This window comes from Conger conger, chromosome 12 (assembly GCF_963514075.1).
Source record: "Conger conger chromosome 12, fConCon1.1, whole genome shotgun sequence".
Taxonomy (NCBI): Eukaryota; Metazoa; Chordata; class Actinopteri; order Anguilliformes; family Congridae; genus Conger; species Conger conger.
The window spans coordinates 48,506,451-48,528,355 of NC_083771.1; the positions used below are offsets into that span (position 1 = coordinate 48,506,451).

The following is a 21,905-nucleotide window of genomic DNA, read 5'->3' on the forward strand; positions in this document are numbered from 1 at the left end:
CATCAGCGCACAAATAAACCGGCAAACTGAGCCCAAACACAGGCACTGTACGGTCATCAAATCTAAATGTGAACTTACTATTCACAGAAGAGCGTTTTTATGAATGCATTACTTCAGTGGACACAGGGGATAATTTATCTGCGTTTATATTAATACGGCACCAGTTTCTGGAAATCTTGGAACATCAATCATTTTTCTTTGGTTGCGTTACCAAAGAGCCAGTAAGAAGGAACAGTGCGTTTACCGGTAGGTTTAGCGCAGAGCCTGGTGCTCTCCTGTCTAACAGATCAAACAGAACGCAGACAGGAAACAGCAGGCGCTTGGAAGCTGCAGAATAAGCAGGTATTAACTCATCACTCCACACTCCACCCTCAAAAGCTCAACACCTTTAACACCTTTAACACCTTTAGCACCTTTAGCACCTTTAGCACCCCTCAGGGACTGTGTGAACGAGTGCAGGTTCATCCAGCGATGGCCAGACTACGGCCTGAGGCCCTGAAACGACATGCTAATGCATGCTAAAAGTGCGCTGGCACATTACTGAAAGGTGCTCACAAGATCCGATTATCCCAGCGGCATCTCCGTACCAGCGGGGTCACGAGTATCAGTGCTGTTCCCTGCTGACAAAAGGCTAGGTGATTGAAACAGTTGGTAGGTGATTGAAACAGTTGGTAGGTGATTGAAACAGTTGGTAGGTGATTGAAACAGTTGGTAGGTGATTGAAACAGTTGGTAGGTGATTGAAACAGTTGGTAGGTGATTGAAACAGTTGGTAGGTGATTGAAACAGTTGGTAGGTGATTGAAACAGTTGGTAGCTGGTTGACCAGTGCAGACCAGCTCCATACTGAATATGGTTTGAGCAGCTCAAGAGGATTTGAAACAGCTGCTAGCTGGCCATTTCCAGACGGATTTTACACCAGGGTTATGGGTCACATTTTACACCATGTGTGACCATAACACCTCTTCACACCAGAAAAATAGACCGTCTGTATTTTCAAAACGGGTTTTGAAACACTAACCATTAAATACGCCAATAACCAAATACACTTATAGCGCAAGAACACAAGATGAGCTGAAAACAGACTTAATGGGATTTAATAGATTAATTTGGGATTGGAATATTTTGGGATAATCCAGCACATAGAGTACAATCTGCCTTTTCATTGCAGCAGCTATGAATCTGCACAAGGGACACTTCCTTGTGTTGAGTGGGTGTTCCCATATTTGTATCAGGGCCCATTCAAATTTGGGTCATTGATGAGATTCTCAAACCAGAATCCTATTATTCTCCCTCTGCGTCCTGTGTGGTCACCATCACTACGCTACAAGTCACACCACTACAAGTCACACCACTACAAGTCACACCACTACAAGTCACACCACTACAAGTCACACCACTACAAGTCACACCACTACAAGTCACACCACTACAAGTCATCTCCAGTGAGTGAGTGTGATGTGATCTCAGGTGAAGTGTGATCTCAGGTGAGGAGCAGGTCTGTGCAGCAGAGCTGAGGTTGCAATGGGGGGGGGGGTTCCCTCCTTATGGGATGTTTTTCATCAGTGTTGCCTCTGCCTGTGTTCACTGGGGGCATCTGAGGCTAAAACGCCACGCTATCTCCACACAGAGGGAAAACAAGCTAAAACAGCATGTGGTGGTTGGGGTGGGTTAGGGTGATGGGAGTGTTAGGGGGCGTTAGGGGTGGGTGTTAGGGGGCAGTAGGGGTGGTTGTTAGGGGGCAGTAGGGAGGCAGTAGGGGTTGTTAGGGGGCATTAGGGGTGGTTGTTAGGGGGCAGTAGGGGTGGTTGTTAGGGGGCGTTAGGGGTGGTTGTTAGGGGGTGTTAGGGGTGGTTGTTAGGGGGCAGTAGGGGTGGTTGTTAGGGGGCAGTAGGGGTGGTTGTTAGGGGGCAGTAGGGGTGGTTGTTAGGGGTCAGTATGGGTTGTTGTTAGGGGGCAGTAGGGGCAGTTGTTAGGGGGCAGTAGGGGCAATTGTTAGGGGGCAGTTGGGGTTGTTAGGGGGCAGTAGGGGTGGTTGTTAGGGGGCAGTTGGGGTGGTTGTTAGGGGGCAGTAGGGGTGGTTGTTAGGGGGCAGTAGGGGTGGTTGTTAGGGGGCAGTAGGGGTGGTTGTTAGGGGGCGTTAGGGGGCAGTAGGGGTGGTTGTTAGGGGGCGTTAGGGGTGGTTGTTAGGGGGCAGTAGGGGTGGTTGTTAGGGGGCATTAGGGGTGGTTGTTAGGGGGCAGTAGGGGTGGTTGTTAGCGGGCGTTAGGGGTGGTTGTTAGGGGGCGTTAGGGGTGGTTGTTAGGGGGCGTTAGGGGGGCGTACCTTGGCAGGCTCCGGTGCGGATGTTGGGGATGAAGCCCCTGCGGCAGGGCTGGGGCTGGGGGGGGCACATCTCACAGGGGTGCCCCCAGGCCCGGCCCACGGTGGCGCAGCACAGCGTCTTGGTGCACACGATCCCGCTCACCTGCCCCTGGCACATCTGCTCACTCACCTGCGTGAAGCACGGGCCCGTCCGGTAGTCTGGGGGAACGGGAGAACGTGGAACATTACGACATACAAACGCAAGAACATCAGACGAGCGTGAGAATATAAGAACCAAAAGTGTATGAGTGTAAGAACCAAAAAGCCTAAGAACCTAATACAATACAATACAATACAATACATTACAGTCATTTAGCAGACACACGATATCCAGAGTGACGTACAACAAATCAAGTCCAAATCACAGCCAGGGACCTAATCATAGCTTAAGAACATAAGAGCATCAGAGCATCAGAACGTTTAATAACAGGAACGCAGTGTTCGGCCCGTCTGGGAGCATCATTTCCCAGCTGTGGATCAAAGTCCGCATGAGACGGAGCTCTGAGCCCCATAAACAGCCTCCCCCTCATCCCAGACGTCTCCCCGCCAGATCCCGGGGACTTTCATCTGAATCACGGTTCCCAGAATCACCTCAAATCTTCACCAAACCACCCTCACTTCATCACGCATTCGGCTTCATTCCAAACGGTTTCGTGAGGAGTATCAGGCACATGCAGGAGCTGTTATCCACGCGTGAACCCTTTCAAAACACGCCTTTTTTTACACGGGTCTGGCAACCAGCTGAGTCACACGGTCTGAGGTGAGGCCAGGGACTACAAGCGGGGCCTTGTGTCTCTCGTCGCTGACATCACATGCTGTCGGAGGAGAACGCCAGTTGTCACTCCCGAATCGGCACAGGAAATCGTGCACGAACACGATTATAAATAGCCCACTGGATACTCCGAATTCGGACAGGAATTGGACAATCTCAGCCGCACTACGGGCGCCAGATTTACAGGAAAAAAACGTGTGATAGTTGAAGCTCAAGGGCTGTCGCAATAGCAGCGGCGTGGAAGCAGCCAGGACTGGATCCCGACATTTTAAACCCCTTACCCGCCCACATACCCCTTCCTTTAAAAATAATCACATTTCAGGACATGTGGCGGAATCCCAGATTTAACCTCAAAACTCTCTTACATCTGGCGTTCACACAAAACACGGCGCAGAAACGCTCTTACACCTGGCGTTCTTACACAGAAACCGCTCCACACAGAGAGAGGGGGAGAGGGGCGCTAATGATTTGTTTATACACACCGACTCTGATACTATTAATATCCCGGGTTTAGTCACAGCTTTCACACAGTGAAGCTCTCATTATGTTAAATTACAATCACTTCTCACACGGCGTTCCCCGCGGGGTCATACAGCAGGAAAACATCAGCGTACAGAAGTGTGACATCACCAAGAAGGAAGAACAATTTATAACCGATATCTGAGATGTTTATTACTGTAATAATTAGTACTGTAACAAACGAAGGTAGAACTAGACATATCGGAGAATCAGGCAGAAAACACACACCACTGGACATTCAGGGTAAGTACAGGAGAAAAAGGGTTTAGGAGCTAGGAGCACACTGGGAACTTTTATTCAAGCATTATAGTGCAAATTGAAAGTGCCTAACAAATTATTTTTTGGCTGTAAACATTTTGGGCAAAATACTTTAATCAGGAGTGACCTGAAAACCCAAATAACAGAAGAAATGTAAAGAAGTTAAATACAGTACATCCATTTTGTTATACCACAGCATTGAATACACACAATGATCTGAAACTTTTTATACTTTGTGTGTGCGCGAGCGTGTGCGTGTGCGTGTGCGATTGCGTGTGCGTGTGCGTGTGCGTGTGGATCTGGGGGGAGGGGCCAGGAGCCACAAGGTAACAGAAAGGAGATTTCCGGTGGGTTGAACAGGATCTGATTATCTTTTGTATCATAGAGTAGTCGCTTTCGCTGCCCCAGGCTAGCACCAAGGCTTCCCAGCTAATGATTTAACAGCAGCTGATACAGGAGCCAGAGGAGAGAGTAAGAACGGGCGTGTCCCATTAACTGGGGACTCATCGTAAAGGAGATTTTACACTCTTTCTCTTTGGCAAAGGTCTCTGTTGGCAGGAGGGAGTTAATGAGTTGGGTGTGGTCGTCTCACCTTTGCCACAGTTCTGAATAGCGTCTGTTCTCTGTTATTCTGCCTTCATAGCGTTATCACTTCCAGACTGGGATCGCTGTGATGAACTCCTAATCCTTGCCCCCAGTGAAGCTTTAAATAAACAAAAGCATGCTGGGAATCGTAGTGCGAGGGCTTTAACGTAATCCTCACCATGGAAACGCATCATGTGTGTTTAAGATGGACTCTAATGCAGTGCATGTTCCATGTTAACATGTCCACTCCAACGTTACTTTGTGTAAAATGGAAGAAAAGCAAAAAGCCCAACTCACACAAAACGTCCTCAATGTTGTTGCCACGTAGTGTTATAACGTTAGCTTTCTAGCGCATCGTGCCCTTGGAGTCACTGTCTCTTCATGACCACAGACCGACAATGGTGGAAGTTTAAAAACCAGTTGTAAAATATTTAACTTCAAGCTTTAACTGTGTTAACACCTGACACCACTGTAACTTGACACCAGCGTAAGAGTGCTTACAGTTTATACATGATCTACAGTCCTGCACAGCGTTTTCTGCATTATTTAAAGCGGAATGCCCTCTTATCATCATGCACTTGCACAAAAAACATGACATCTAACAATGTGAGTTTCACGAACTCAGCTGAAAATTGAAAGAACGCAGGCTATCTTTTTCCAAAGCTCGTATCTGAATTTCAGAATGTTTTTCAGATCCCAGCTGGGGGTAGAGTTCAGTTCGGGACAGTCGTGTTTGGCCACAGTCCTTACGAGGATTACCCAGCCATGGGAAATGTAGAACACGAGTACAAATCGTTGTACCAGGCCCTGATCTATATTTATAATTTAACACAAGGCGCTGATGTGTTTGTGGAAAAATGAGAATCGCAGGAGGAAGAGATAACTGCACGGACTTGAGTCTCTCCAGCCTGGCTGCGCTTTAGCAGGGAGTTACAACAAGACCAAGCAGCCCAACCACACCAAGCAGCCCAGCCACACCAACACCTCTGAGCCCAGCCACACCAACACCAAGCAGCCCAACCACACCAACACCAAGCAGCCCAGCCACACCAACACCTAGCAGCCCAACCACACCTACACCTCTGAGCCCAGCCACACCAACACCAAGCAGCCCAACCACACCAACACCTCTGAGCCCAGCCACACCAACACCAAGCAGCCCAGCCACACCAACACCTCTGAGCCCAGCCACACCAACACCAAGCAGCCCAACCACACCAACACCTCTCAGTCCAACCACACCTAGCAGCCCAGCCACACCAACACCAAGCAGCCCAGCCACACCAACACCAAGCAGCCCAGCCACACCAACACCAAGCAGCCCAACAACACCTAGCAGCCCAGCCACACCAACACCAAGCAGCCCAGCCACACCAACACCAAGCAGCCCAGCCACACCAACACCTCTCAGCCCAACAACACCTAGCAGCCCAGCCACACCAACACCTAGCAGCCCAGCCACACCAACACCAAGCAGCCCAGCCACACCAACACCAAGCAGCCCAACCACACCAACACCAAGCAGCCCAGCCACACCAAGCAGCCCAACCACACCAACACCAAGCAGCCCAACCACACCAACACCTAGCAGCCCAACCACACCAACACCAAGCAGCCCAATCACACCAAGACCAAGCAGCCCAGCCACACCAAGACCAAGCAGCCCAACCACACCAAGCAGCCCAGTCACACCAACACACACCAAGCAGCCCAGCCACACCAACACCAAGCAGCCCAACCACACCAACACCAAGCAGCCCAGCCACACCAAGCAGCCCAACCACACCAACACCAAGCAGCCCAACCACACCAACACCTAGCAGCCCAACCACACCAACACCAAGCAGCCCAATCACACCAAGACCAAGCAGCCCAGCCACACCAAGACCAAGCAGCCCAACCACACCAAGCAGCCCAGTCACACCAACACACACCAAGCAGCCCAGCCACACCAACACCAAGCAGCTTTGCTCCTCTTTCGGCTGACTCACTGTGGAGGAGACGTTTAAACGTTTTATAAACATTTACAGACGGGGTCTCCTGGCCCGGTCTGAGCGCGCTCGCACGCCGGGCAGGCTGAGCGGGACACTGAGCATCTGCCCGTCGCGTGAAAGACAGAGCAGCGTCAGAGAGGAGGGAGGGACAGATCTAAAGGCCCGTCCACAACAAGAACCATAACCATAACCATAACCATAACCATAACAATAACCATAACCATAACCATAACCATAACCATAACAATAACAATAACTATAACTATAAAAATAACCATAACAATAACAATAACAATAACCATAACCATAACTATAACTATAACTGTAACCATAACCATAACTACAACAATGTCAGCATCTACACTGCTCAACCATAACATTCTGTGAATAGCCATTTTGAGGACCTGACAATAACTATAATTATAAACCAGAACTATAACCATAACGATGTGAGCATCCACACTGATGAACAATAACCTTCTGTCTCCCAGCGATGTCATCTGTCATTCTAAACTTGAGGCCCTCAAGTTCTGCCAAACTCAAGTTCTGCCAGTCAAAATTCAGTGGAACGATATCGTTCATCACTGTCGTTGTTGTTTTAGTTGTGGTGTGGGCTCCACCATCCACTTGAGTTTGAATTATTTTTTAAAACGGAATATTTATAGTTATGGTTGTTGGAGCAGACGGGCCTTAAGGGCACTATGAAAGATGAGCAGGCTTCAGGATTGTGAAAGGATCAGACCTGGGTCAAGTATGTTCATCGTTTTGCATTCAAATGATTTTCCGTGCTTGATTGATCTAGCCTGGCGCAATTGAGCTTTTCAGACAAGCCCCTAAAGTGTAGAAAGGGATTTGATTCCAAAACAATGGCGTAATTCACCCAGTACTGGGAAGGATGGCATCGGATTTCTGGGTTGGAAGAGACAGCGTGTGGTTGTCCTCACTCTCCCAGATGAATCGATTGATTGATAGGTTTTTATTTCGGGTAAGAGAGCGCACGTCACTGTGCGCCCATGTCGTGCCCTGAGGACAGCGCACGAAATCCCCGCTAACACTCGCTCCCAACGCGCTCCCGAGTCTCAAGACTAGAAAAACCCCAGATGACATACGGCAGGCAATAAAACAATCACATTTCATCATTTTAAAAACCGTCCAGGAAAAAGCACATCAGAAAACGAGCCATGCCATACACTAGATCATCCATAATAGTCGCCAATTTCTCACAGGAAAATAACTAAAATTACCAACATTACCACAGCGGGACGGCAGCTGGACTGTATATGATTCCCTTACAAACTGGGGAAGAAATGCAGGGAAAGTGGCATAAAACAAAAACAAAACAAAAACCGTTGGGCTGCCATCCAGTAACCATTATGGGGCATCCTTCTTTCCCTCGAGACACTCAGTAACCATGGGAACCAATAGGAACACCCGGGTCGGTGGTGGCCAGTGTGAAAGATCGTCACACACACAGGCATGGAAATGGAGGAGAAATGGACTGTGGAAAGTGTAGTCCTTACTGCCACTGGATAATAGACTTCTGGCGGATTGAACTACACCTGACGTGCGTTCAAGATGGTGAACTATGTTTGCAGGAAACTGTTACTGTTGAACAATTTTAAAGGAACATTCCATTTACTCGCCTCACAGCAAGGAGGTCCTGGGTTCGAACCCCGGTCGGCCGGGGCCTCTCTGTGCGGAGTTTGCATGTTCTCCCCGTGTTTGCGTGGGTTTCCTCCGGGTACTCCGGTTTCCTCCCACAGTCCAAAGACATGCAGATTAGGCTGATTGGAGAGTCTAAATTGCCCATAGGTATGAGTGTGTGAGTGATTGGTGTGTGTGCCCTGCGATGGACTGGCGACCTGTCCAGGGTGTATTCCTGCCTTTCGCCCCAATGTATGCTGGGATAGGCTCCAGCCCCCCTATGACCCTCTTCAGGATAAGCGGGTGAAGATAATGGATGGAATGGAATGGATGGATTCCATTTAGTTTGCTACCAACGCATTTTTTTTATACAAATGGATGTGGTGGAGGCCTAACAATGTCAGCTAGCTCATCAGCTGCATACCTGGGTAAGAACATATTACACTGATTAAATATGATTGATTTACTACATTGATTAATAGAAGAATATTACATGGATTTAAGTGCATTATAACAGCCAACTGCCAACTCTTAGCACCATCCCTGTCGACAGCCATCTTCGTTCACCGCGCACTACCTTTACAGACCGTTAGAAAATGTTAGCTAACGTTTGTAGCAAAACAGAAGAGCTCGAATATGTTGGTGAACATTAGCATCTTGAATGCACATCAGGCTACGTACACAATACATACCCTGCCGTTCATGTGTAATCTAATGCAGCACTGCCTTTGAGTAAACGAGTAAAGCACTTAACCTGAATTTCTCCAGTAAATAAGTGTCTCTATAAATGGACCATTTGTAAAATGAGTCAAGCTGCCTGTGTAATTTGCTTTGGACAAGAAAGAAAAAAATGCCCAAAAAACAAACATCATGGAATAATCGTCCAACAAATTTAGCTAAATCTAATATTGGGAAATCTAATATTGCTGCAAACAGGGCCAGACACTGAAGCCCTCATTGTGGAGTTTGAGGTCAGATCCTGGAGTTCAGCTTCTCAGACCACAGCAGGGCCGGGACTGAGGATCAGAAGGTCTGCATTTTAACAGTAAATTAATAAATAAATTAAACATAAATAACCTCCACTAACAAACCTTCACTCAGCTCCACCATTCCAGAGCAGGGGCGTCACATGAATTTTAGGCAGTTGCAAATAGTTTCTGGGACGTTTATTTGATTCATGATTCAGAGAAGTCTGAATCATGTCTTCACTCATTGAAAACACATTAGTGAACGCATGGTTACACAAACTGGTTGAAACAGTTTTGTGATTAATCTCAGGGATGTTGTCTGGTAACAACATCCAGGTGAGACACAGCTGGAAGCTACAAGCATACCTCCTCACACACACACACACACACACACACACACACAGGCATGAACACACATGCAGATGCACATAATTACATACATACGCACATACACACACCGCTCTGCTGTACTGCATTTATAGCAAGATGTTTAATACAAAAGTACTTATAAATAGCATATTTTCCATATTCATTAAAGCCAAATAGTGTACAATTTAGGACTTAGATCAAAGGTCCTATGGAAAACCTGGCCTACTGCACAGAAATGGTGTGATAGTGTGATCGCATCAGACCGTACACATCTACCAGAATACCACGGCCCTGCACCTCCCATGTGTTCACCATAATCACCATCTATCCATATTCAAATCCAAAAGTCATAAATTACTGCATTGAAATAAACATAACCAACGTCACACCAGCAGAAAACAAACTATAACGGTCACCGAATTTGACAATAATCGAAAGAGAACATACAGGATTAGTGTATAATGAAGCAAACAAAGAAAGAGAGGGGGGCATTATCCTCTCGGTACCGGGGGGGGGGGGGGGGGGGTGTTGGGGGGGAGCGTATCTTGGCGTACGCCGATTGCCATGTGCCCTCGCAGCCCCTCCAGAGAAAACAAACAAGGCACAGAATGTCCTCTTAGGCGGGCGCCCATTAACACAAGTATCAGGCGATTGTCCAATAGCAGGGCTCCCTCAGATCCCCCGGGGGGAAAGACCCCGTGTTAAGCCAATGGCGCTTGGAGAACGCTATAATAACGTTAATTTAATCTGCGAGGTTTCCAAAGACAGAGAGGGCATTATACTCTAATACACTAATGTGATTAAACAGTGGGGGTGTTGGTTACCATCTCAGCAGATTGAAATAAATTGACAGAACATGAAGCACTAACAGTTGCAAGGACGCATATTATAACATATTATAATAGAACGAGACGCTACATCACTGGCACAAACTGCTGCTTGTTACATTACATTACATTAATGGCATTTTGGCAGACGCTCTTATCCGGAGCGACTTACAGTTGATTAGACTAAGCAGGAGACACCCCTCCCCTGGAGCAATGCAGGGTTAAGGGCCTTGCTCAAGGGCCCAATGGCTGTGTGGATGTTATTGTGGCTACACCAGGGATCAAACCACCGACCTTGCGTATCCCAGTCATGTACCTTAACCACTACGCTACATGCCGCCCGATACGCTTGTGTTATGGTCATCAGTATTGAGAACGCAAATGTGGCTGTCTGTTAGCATTGCGTATGAGCAGATTAGGCAACTGTATGTTAACAGGCATGCAGTCTGTTATGTAACAGGCATAAAATATGCGGTAATAAAAAAAAAAGATTGCTTAAACTGTGGGGGTACAATGTGGAAGTTTTGGGGCCAAAGTCAATAACGGATGTTTGTCGAGCCACATTGGTCGACACGGATACCTCTCATGTTTTACATTATAGCAAGAGCACCAACAATAACCACGTCTCCACACACATCAGAAGAACTCCAGGTGGATGAGCACAGATGCCAACACATGAAGTAAGTCTAGTGAGCTACTAAGATTTATTGTGAGTTTGGCAGGTAAATATGATCTATTTTTAATATTTCTGAGAACATTTTCACTTAACAGCATCAATAGTGCATCAAATGCGTTCGCTCATATCACATTAGACTAATTTGGCAGACTCTCTTTGCTGTACGTCGCTCTGGATAAGTGCAAAGTGCATACCCATAACCAGGGACAAGTGCGCTGAAAGACCCTAGAGGGAAGTACAATTTCAAGTGCTAAGAATACAACAAAGATCAGGAGCTGGAACTTGTAGATTAATCTCACAAAGGATTATATGTATGAAGCCGTTTTCATACAATACAACGCTAAAGAATAATAAAGTTTACACTTTAAACAGCTTAAATAGCCTGACAAAAGTAGCAATAAAATCATCCTAGTGAACACAACTTATATCAGCTATAATGACAGTATCAGACTGATGCCAATGAGTTATCAGCTATTGCCTATATGACCCCAATATTCCCGAATCAAAACATGTACAGCAATTCTAACAAACCTAATTCAGGGAAAGATGAAAACAATTAAACAAGAATATGCGTTGTCACTGTGTGTAAAATCCCCATAACAACAACAGTAACAAATAGCAACCGTGCAACGAACACAATAATTATGCAATGGGAACACAAAATGGCAAAATAAATACAGGGTTTCCAAAATACATTTTCACATGGCTAAGATTACTGAAGCTGGGTCAAATTTATTTTGTGTATCAACAGAAGTTTGAGCCAGAAAGTTATGGAGAAAAAGAAAAAAAAAAGAAGAAGAAAAAAAGACATTCCTTTCTCTGGGTGGAAGTTTTGAAGATAGAGAAAGTGGTGCACACCTGCCACACACCTATCCCTGAATAAAGAAACACAAACGCACTAAACCAGATTTCACTGAGCAAAGAAGAGCTTATAACCAGCACTCCCTGACTTTCCCCGAAAGCAGAAACTCTGGTCCTCCAATCAAAATCCAGCCCTGGTTCTCTTTTCTCCAAGGGAAGTAATGCTACTGATTGGCCAGACTGGTAAAGGGAGGGTGAACACACCTGACTCCCAGGTAAAGGGAGGGTGAACACACCTGACTCCCAGGTAAAGGGAGGGTGAACACACCTGACTCCCAGGTAAAGGGAGGGTGGACACACCTGACTCCCAGGTAAAGGGAGGGTGAACACACCTGACTCCCAGGTAAAGGAGGGTGAGCACACCTGACCCCCAGGTAAAGGGAGGGTGGACACACCTGACTCCCAGGTAAAGGGAGGGTGGACACACCTGACCCCCAGGTAAAGGGAGGGTGAACACACCTGACCCCCAGGTAAAGGTAAAACTAACAGTTCTCAGCCCTCGAGGATGGCAGTTGCTGATCTCTGCCTGACAACAGCCCTCCAAGAAAAGCTAAATGTCCCATATGGCCTGAACATTCCTGACTATCCTTGTTATGATTTATGATCATTATGATGAATTGGTCCATTAGAAATCGGCCAGAACACGGATACAGTACACCAGGCCCTGTGGCACAGAAGACCAATGACCTCATGCAGCGGAGCACCACCGCCTCGCATCCCATAGTGTGGATAATTGGTTGGCTCTTCTCTCTCACGAGTCGATCGCGAAGCGGCACAGCAGTAGAAGTTTGCTCAAACGAAAGAGTCCTGCACACAGACCCATCTGTAGGCCTGATTTCATTCTCCCGCAGACGTTCGCTTGCCACTGGAGCAGAAGCACAATGGCGTCTTTGTTCTGGTACTAAATGGCACCAGATATCTGTGCATTGCCTGTTTGGGGCCTCTTGATTACATATCGCTAGGAGCCCAAAATGTGTAATTTCAAGAAAAACAGACTCCCTTTTGTTCAGCGAACGCCTACCATGCACTCCAAACAGCACAAACGGAACATTGGATCTTGCGATGGACTCGGGCAAACAGTGAGTATAAACTAAGGAATCTGTGATGTCATCACAGGTAAGTTTCAGGCAAGTGTTTAGAACCTCCTGCCACCTCCCACAACCCCAAACCCACCCTACACACCCCTCCCCTCCTGCACAACAGACCAGCTCCTCTGGTTTCACCTCCAACCCCAAACCCACCCTACACACCCCTCCCCTCCTGCACAACAGACCAGCTCCCAGCACATGTGCTCCTCATTAGGCCAGACTCACAGTGCATACGTAATGAGAGCGGCAAGCATGACCAGAACCAACAACTCACTAACGTCTTTCAGATGGGACGCTAAGCCGAGGTCCTGACTCATTAAAGATCCCATGACACTCTTCCCAAAGAGTAGGGGGTTCCCCAGTGTCCTGGCTAAATTCTCAATTCTGGCTCCTTCAACCTGCCATCTAATCATCCACTGATTCAATTGGCTAAAAAATTTAATAATAATTCTCTCCCTCTCCACCTCAGCTGGTGTGTGGTGAGCGTTCTGGCACAAAATGGCTGCCGTTGCATCACTCAGTTGAATGCCGCACATTGGTGGTGGTTAAGGTGAGCTCACCCTCATCACCGTAAAGCATTTCATGTGAGAGAAAACTGCTATATAAATGCAAGAAGCGATTATTATACCATTTAACAACCACAACCTTGAATCATTTCCCCTCCATTACCTCCTTTTGATCAACTCCGTGTGCAATCTCTTAAGATCGCCAACGACGAGATTCTGTGAACAGCGTCAGCACTTCTTTTAACTCCTACTTCATTACTCATATGAATCAAGAACATTTTCATTTGATCATTTACCAAAAATAATGTGTCATTCCCTGATAAATTCCCAGAAAGAATTCCACAAACGTACATGAGACATAAACACGTGTCACTGCATACACAAACATTCCAAGTCCCTTTCTTTTTTCTTCATTTTCTCATAATAATAAAAAAAAGACAGGATATGATTCACTGTGTTTTGCACGTTGCCATAAAGATCTCTCGACTCGTCCAAGTACAACCTGTATTTCTTCTGACCATTTTAGAAGCATCCAAAATGAATAAAACCTGACCTACAAGCAATTGATGGTGCTGGAAATTTAAGCACTCTGAACTGTAGACTCTGTTCGCCATTTTAGCACTGAAAGAGGGGACGGCGGGGGTGGGGCGAACAGATTTGATTGTGGAAGCTTAAGAGTTTAAAACAGAAGACGACTCTCTTCCTTAGAGCAGCTGTTGGAGGTTTAGACTGAAGAAAGTCTACATTTATTGACAACATTATTTTGGCAGGCGTGGCCTTCGCATACCCTTTGACACAGAGACAATAGAGAGAGATTAAAGGAAGAACAGGTCAAAGACGAGACAAAATCACAATGACCAATCAGAGGCACCCTAAAACACTGAGTGACCAATCAGAGCCAGGAATGGACCCTTCCTCAAACATGAAGGGGTCGGTTGGCAACGTTTTCTCGGGAGAAAAACCAACCCCCTCCATTAAACACAGAGGCTCCCACTGAACCTACTGTAAGGTAATAAAGCAATAAAGGCCATCTGAAGAACATGAGCTTCCCCAGAGCCCAGAGACCAGGCCGCGCAGGGTCTGAGGGGGGGCGATCGGAATCAGCTGAACAGACGTTTAATCATCTCAGGGGCTCGAGAGAGAGAGACTCCAAAAGCATTCCTCCCGGTCTGATTAAAGGGGATCTGCTGACAGACTGCTGAGAGATAGAGTCCTGCTATTACCAGGTTACCCCCGGACTCTGAGTCCATGGATTCTACTGGCCTGAGAATGGCCTGTTTAAGGATGCTTAAACACTCCATACAGGAGGGCATTCAGTAAAGTACACGGCACAAAAGATCTGATGATCAAATGACAATGATCGCAAACAGAGGGGCAGAAGGTTTTTACTAGACTAGGGCTGCCCAACCCTGTTCCTGAAGATCTACTGTCCTGTTGGTTTTCATTTCAACCCTAATTTGGCACACCTGATTCTACTAATTAGCAGCTCGATGTGATTGCCTGCTGTTGAATGAGGTGTGGCTTTGTTTGGTTTGGAGTGAAACCCTACAGGACCGTAGATCACCAGGAACAGGGTTGGGCAGCCCTGCTCTAGCTGTGAGTGAGCTGTGCTCTGACGGACAGACAGACAGATGGGTGTTGAGTGTGCTGTGCTCTGACAGACAGACAGACAGACGGGTGTTGAGTGAGGAGCACTCAGACAGACAGACAGGTGTTGAGTGAGGAGCACTCAGACAGACAGACAGACAGGTGTTGAGTGAGGAGCACTCAGACAGACAGACAGACGGGGGTTGACTGAGGAGCACTCAGACAGACGGACGGACGGGTCTCACCTCTCTCGCACTGCGGCCCGGTGAAGCCGTAGACGCAGGCGCAGCGGTTGGGTCCGATGCAGCGCCCGCCGTTCTGACAGCCATTTTCACAGATGGCTGAAACACAAACGCAGAACCGCCTGGTCACCACAGAGGAAGACAGAGAGGAGAAAGGCCTCCACAGACACCAGCAGCAGCTCCCAGCCCTGAATCTATTCACTCTCAGCCGTTTCTTACCCTTTTCACGTTGTCCTTATTCCGGGAATACAGATTTTCCTACATCTTAGGCATGGCATATTTTTAATGTTCAGATTCTACTGCCAGGATCACGTTCCTGAAGGGAATCTGCTCACCCTACACCCATGGTTACCTTCTCCTGACAGTTTCTCCATGTCTGACTGCGCTCCTGTGTGAACCACACGGCAGCCGACGCCCACTCTGTTGTGACACAGGGACGGCTGCAGTTTGCTAAATCAGCGGGTCAAAATCCCCCCCATGGCACCCCGTGCCCACGGGAATATTAGGAAGCTTCTGGGAGCTTGGCACCTCCCTGAGGGGCTACAGCGGGCGGTAACACAAAGGATCCACTTGAGATAAAGCAAACAGCTCAGCTCAGGGGGGCTCAACACTCACCGAATGCTAAGCTAGGTCAACACAATCCCTGACGTCTAAGCAAGGAAAACACCCACCGAATGCTAAGCTAGGTTAACAGGCAGAGACGGCTATGCAGAAAAGGCAGGCTACTGTATGTCAGCAGTCAGAACATGCTAGATCAACAGCACAACACTGAGCAGGCCAACACTTAGTACATACTAGGCCATGATGGCAAGCTGGTTTAAGCTAGCTTTAGCTGTGTTTTCCACCTGGTCATAGCAGGCCTGTGGCTGGTCAAAGCAGGTTAAGCTGGTAGAGTAAGCTTGTGGTCAAACCGGTGGACTAACTGATGATATGGGCTCAGCTGGTGAACAGCAGGCTAACCAGTTAAAACTGTCAAAAACACAGCTTGACCAGCTTAAAGTGGTTGAAGCTGGAATTTTCAGTAGGGTCGTTCTCGTGTGGAAAAGTGTAGATACTGAAAATGAATTCCAACAATACAAGTTTATTATTTCTTTTTAAAAACACCACCACACAGGGTGTGAATGTGTGTGTTTGCAGGCGTTCAGTAGAGCGCAGTACTCACGCTGGCCACAGTACGTCCCGGTGTAGCCCTTCTGACACTTGCAGTGATCCTCCACACACAGGCCCCCGTTCATGCACCTGACGTTGCACTGCACACCTGCGGCACACAGACCGAGCACGCTCAGCAACCATCACATCACATGACATCACTCTGCATCACATGACATCACTCTGCATCACATGACATCACAAACTGTGTCAGATGCTATCAGGTTCCTGAGACCATATTTCTAAAACGATTAAGACCACGGCATTACAGAGTAGCAATAGACTTCCACACAGTGTTTGCAGTGTAGGACAGTCAACCACGGAAAGGTCGGTGGTTCAAGCCCCGGTGTAGCCACAATAAGATCTGCGCAGCTGTTGGGCCCTTGAGCAAGGCCCTTAACCCTGCATTGCTCCCTGGGCGCTGCACTGTGGCTGCCCACTACTCCTCAGTAACTAGGATGGGTCAAATGCAGAGAATAGATTACCCAACAGGGTTCAATAAAGTATATCTTCTTCTGCTAAGATAGTAAAGGTGGAGTTCTGTTCCTACAGTGTTTGGGGCATGTGAGAGGCATTGTGTGCTGGGTTAATTACTTATTTTGCCTGAGCAGTGAGGGGTTGTGCGCTGGGTTAATCAGACTCGTTTGGGCGCACAGTGAGGGGTGTTGTGCGCTGGGTTAATTACTGGTTTGGGCACACAGTGAGGGGTGTTGTGCGCTGGGTTTATTACTGGTTTGGGCACACAGTGAGGGGTGTTGTGCGCTGGGTTAATTACTCGTTTGGGGGCACAGTGAGGGGTGTTGTGTGCTGGGTTAATCAGACTCGTTTGGGCGCACAGTGAGGGGTTGTGCGCTGGGTTAATTACTCGTTGGGTAAATCGGGGCACTCACCGGATTTGGCCCCACAGCTGGGGGCGATTTGGCCGCTGGCGCACGTGCACATGTTGGGGCGGGAGCAGAACCCGTCTCCACAGCTGTTCCGGCAGATGGCTGCGGGGAGAAACAAACTTTACGGTTTCCTTAAAATGATTTAAATCTGACTCTTAAGGAACAGCCATTAAGAAACCGAACAGGCCAGAAGACACATCATTAACTGACTAACTGATACCAGCATTTCTTAATGTAAAAGTGCTGTACAGTACTGTACACATTAAAGTACTACAAAGGAGTGAGCTAATACCTTTATGATGCTCAACATCTCCACGTTTACCTGACAGGACCTCATGGATTACTTTCCAGCGTTACACAATATTTTAAACTTTGTACTTTTTAAACTGCAGTGTTTTGGATCTGCGTGAACAGGAAAGTCTAAATATCTCACTCAATTCACCCAGACAAGCCTTCCAGCAGGACAGGAAGTCTGTCGAGTCCTTTGAAAGGATGAATATTCAAAGTGACAGTTGTGCTATGCAAGTATGCGAGTACAACAGCACTTCAGTCCTAACAGAGAAAGACAAGTGAGGAGCTTCCTGCTCTGTCTGGGCAAATAAAGATCTGATCCCCCTGCCTCTTACACAACTAACAACCAGTCACACTTTACAATGAGGCCACATGCACTAAACCATGCAGTTGTTACCCAGGAATTGATGATTACAAATACATTAAGGAAGCTCTTTCATAAGCTACTGTATATGTTAACTACCAACTAGTGTATTTTTCTAGTCATATTTATACATTAAGGGATAAACGTAAGATTAGTTAACCATTAACAATAAATACATTTTTTTAATTCCAATTTGAATTGGCATAAACTAATGTAGCTGTTAACATGATTTATTGATGTACAAATACATGAACCATGAAATTGACTGCTTAGTTAATGTATTGGTTAACTTCGAATTCATTACTTGCATGAATATTTATACATTAGAAAACCAAATGATAAACTTAATTAGTTAACCAATAACAAATACATTAACTATTTTTTTCAATCCAATACAAATTGGCAATAACTAATGCAGCCGTTAACATGAATTAACCATGTACAAATACACAAACAAAGCTGTACATATTAACTTCTCAGTAGCAGTTAGTCAACAGCTACATTAGTTAATGCCAGTTCATGCAATGTTATTGTAAAGTGTTACCCAGTAATCAGTGGTGTCACACAGTACATAAATAAGAGTAAAAGGGGGTTTTCTTTTACTGCTCCTGGATGGTGTCCAGAGCCTGCAGTAACTCAAGACCCAGGGCAGCTCTGGAGGGTTGGACCACACAACTCAGAGGTACTTTCTGCGTATTAAATATCCAGCGTGGACTCGTGCTTACCGCTTCAAAACAGGGCTCGGAAAACCCTCGAAGGGGGACACGTTTAAGGAAACAATCTTTTATGCCGCTATATTTCAGGTCAATACTGTCGAATGCACAGTGCAGACCGTAAGTACTTGGACAGTGACGCTGTATTTTTTTTTTAAAAGGCCTCCACGGTGCACACGATGTAGATGTAAAAGCCCACAGATTAAAGCTGAAAGCCTCCACTTTAACCTCGTGTTCATTGTTTTCAAATCCAATGTGCTGGAGAACAGAGCCAAAAAAGCAGGAGTTGTGCCACTGTCCAAATACTCACGGAATGCACTGAGTGTGTTATTTATCATGGAGTCCAGATGTGAAATTTTAGAAAAAAACATTGCTTCCATGAACCTCGAGAAGCACGATCCGATTAGTGACATGGTATGAGAGGGTCTGCACCGGTGGGTCCTCGGGTAACTTCCAAGGGGGTTGATTAAAATAATGATTTTAATAAAATTAAACCTGAAATCCATTTAGGGGGGGGGGGGTCTGAGGGCCTGCCCCCTGGAAGATTTTTATATATTTTTTAAAAGCAAAGGGAAAATACTTCTGACTACTGATCAGTACATCCCAATCGTAACATGAAAGCCCTATATTATTAGAGGGGTGGGGGGTCATTTGGGCTGTTGTAATATCGGGGTTTGTACCGCCCCCGACCCCTCATAAGTTGCACCCATGGGTGGCACTAATCTGTGGCATCGGCTGGGGTACGTTTGGGATACGACCCAGACTACCACCGGCTCACCTCCCACAAGTCGTTCTGGCTGCAGGAACATTCCAGATGGATTTGTAGACCTCCTATAATCAAATCAAGGTTCCGGAAAACCACACGTGTGCTGGTGGTTTTGGTGGCAGTTTTAGGGAGGTGGAGTGGGGAGGGGGGCTGGTTTCCTTGTGAAATTTCCCTTTTTCAAAGCCAGTGGCTGTAGGAAGACCGCATCGCTCACTAACACGGCACAGATCGCAAATGTGAACCAGCACCCCCTGCTGCTGCTGTGTAAACAGATCACAGTACATGCTTCTGCACTGACCTGCCAGCAGCCTGGAGCCATGAACAGGGCAGCCTGTAGCCTAGTGGCTAAGGTGCCTGTAGCCAAGCGGCTATGGTGCCTGTAGCCAAGCGGCTAAGGTACATGACTGGGGCAGCCTGCAGCCTAGTGGCTAAGGTACATGACTGGGGCAGCCTGTAGCCTAGTGGCTAAGGGACATGACTGGGGCAGCCTGTAGCCTAGTGGCTAAGGGACATGACTGGGGCAGCCTGTAGCCTAGTGGCTAAGGTGCTGTAGCCTAGTGGCTAAGGTGCTGTTGCCTAGTGGCTAAGGTACATGACTGGGGCAGCCTGTAGCCTAGTGGCTAAGGTGCTGTAGCCTAGTGGCTAAGGTACATGACTGGGACCTGGAAGCACGGTGGTTCAAGCCCCAGTGTGGCCACAGTAAGATCAGCACAGCTGTTGGGCCCTTGACCCCACACTGCTCCAGGGGGCTGGATAAAGGCATCTAAATAACGGATGTAAGGTAAATGTAGTGTTAACATAATGAAAGATCTGCGCGGTACTTACGCACGATGCACTGGTTCCCCCCGGGGAGAGTCTTCCATCCCGGACAGCAGTAGGAGTGGAAGCGGGATCCGCACACATTCGGGCTGCGTGAGGGGGGCAGGGTGCGACCACACACACAGACATCAACAGGGATCCACACACACAGACATCAACAGGGATCCACACACATTCAGGCTGTGAGCACACACACAGATAAACATCAACAGGGATCCACACACATTCAGGCTGTGAGCACACACACAGACATCAACAGGGATCCACACACATTCAGGCTGTGCTCACACACACAGACATCAACAGGGATCCACACACATTCAGGCTGTGAGCACACACACAGACATCAACAGGGATCCACACACATTCAGGCTGTGCTCACACACACAGACATCAACAGGGATCCACACACATTCAGGCTGTGACCACACACACAGACATCAACAGGGATCCACACACATTCAGGCTGTGATCACACAGATAAACATCAACAGGGATCCACACACATTCAGGCTGTGCTCACACACACAGACATTAACAAGGGATCCACACACAGACATCAACAGGGATCCACACACATTCAGGCTGTGATCACACAGAACAGTCAGAAACATTAACACTGGGTTTGAGGTACATGAACACCAGGACACACGACTTCAGCATTTTGTGTTTTCCAGCTGATCTCGGGGTTATCACACATTTCCGTCCAAGGCGATCAGTCAAGAAGAGGAAGCCGCGAGTGAGCGCTGTTAGATAGGGATTAGGCTGAAAAAAAACTTTTTCGTCATGAACTGATTCTCAAATATTTAATCAATTAATTTTTAATTTGGATATTAACAAAAACTTGCTTCCCAGAAATTATATTGCCGAGTGTGTGAATGTTGCTATTAATTCCATTAAAAAAGGGTACGGACGTGAAAACAAATTGCGAGATTACGTTTCTTTTAATATTCTGGCATGCAATTTGGAGCTGTGCGTAATATCGCAAATTTGATTTCCACAAAGGAGAAAATGACGTAGGAGTAGGTGTGTCGGAAGAGAATGTGTAGTGTCAACAGAAGCCATAAAACGCAAGAAATCGTGTCACAAATTTCAAATTTCGTTCAAATGATCGCAATATTTCTACAAATCCACGGTGAATTGCGTTTATTTTCTAAAGATAGGCAACATCCAAATTTGCCTTCAGCTATTTTGTTTCCAAGATCAGAAGGGAATGACAAAACAGTTGGAATCTGACTTTCTTACAAAAAAGTTATTTTGGTAATAAATGAGTTAATAAGTCATTTCCAAAATATCCCAACTAAAGTTGGTACCAACATAAAAAAGAAAAAAGATTGTAAACCTACACTAGGTAATTTCGTAGGCTAGAGCCTGTCTATGCAGACAAGTTACAACCGAACTTATGATGTACGTAATAACATGGGCCTTTTTAGTTTATTTACAGTAAATATAATTATGATATACTGTAATTACACATAGTCTTCTTTAAATCACATATGTTCACGTTTTAAACATATCTACGTGTATTCGTTAATTATCCCTATTGCGTGGAATTCCTTGCATATTGAACATGTCAGAGAGCCAAACTCGTTAGTCCCTTACCCTCTCAGCTGGTCCTGTCGCCCCCGTCTCCGCATCCTGCTGGACACGGCGTGCGT

At 46.8% G+C, this 21,905-nt stretch overlaps 1 protein-coding gene across 1 annotated transcript in view; it reads right to left on the minus strand.

Annotated features, from left to right (window-relative positions):
- The window catches only part of LOC133141633 (fibrillin-2-like), a 115,497-nt gene extending 93,592 nt beyond the window's left edge, over nucleotides 1–21,905 (minus strand). Inside the window, 6 exon segments of the mRNA XM_061262197.1 lie at nucleotides 2,324–2,521; nucleotides 15,262–15,357; nucleotides 16,421–16,516; nucleotides 17,298–17,396; nucleotides 20,254–20,336; nucleotides 21,850–21,905. Of these exon segments, the coding sequence (XP_061118181.1) occupies nucleotides 2,324–2,521; nucleotides 15,262–15,357; nucleotides 16,421–16,516; nucleotides 17,298–17,396; nucleotides 20,254–20,336; nucleotides 21,850–21,884 (607 nt within the window). The 5' untranslated portion in view covers nucleotides 21,885–21,905.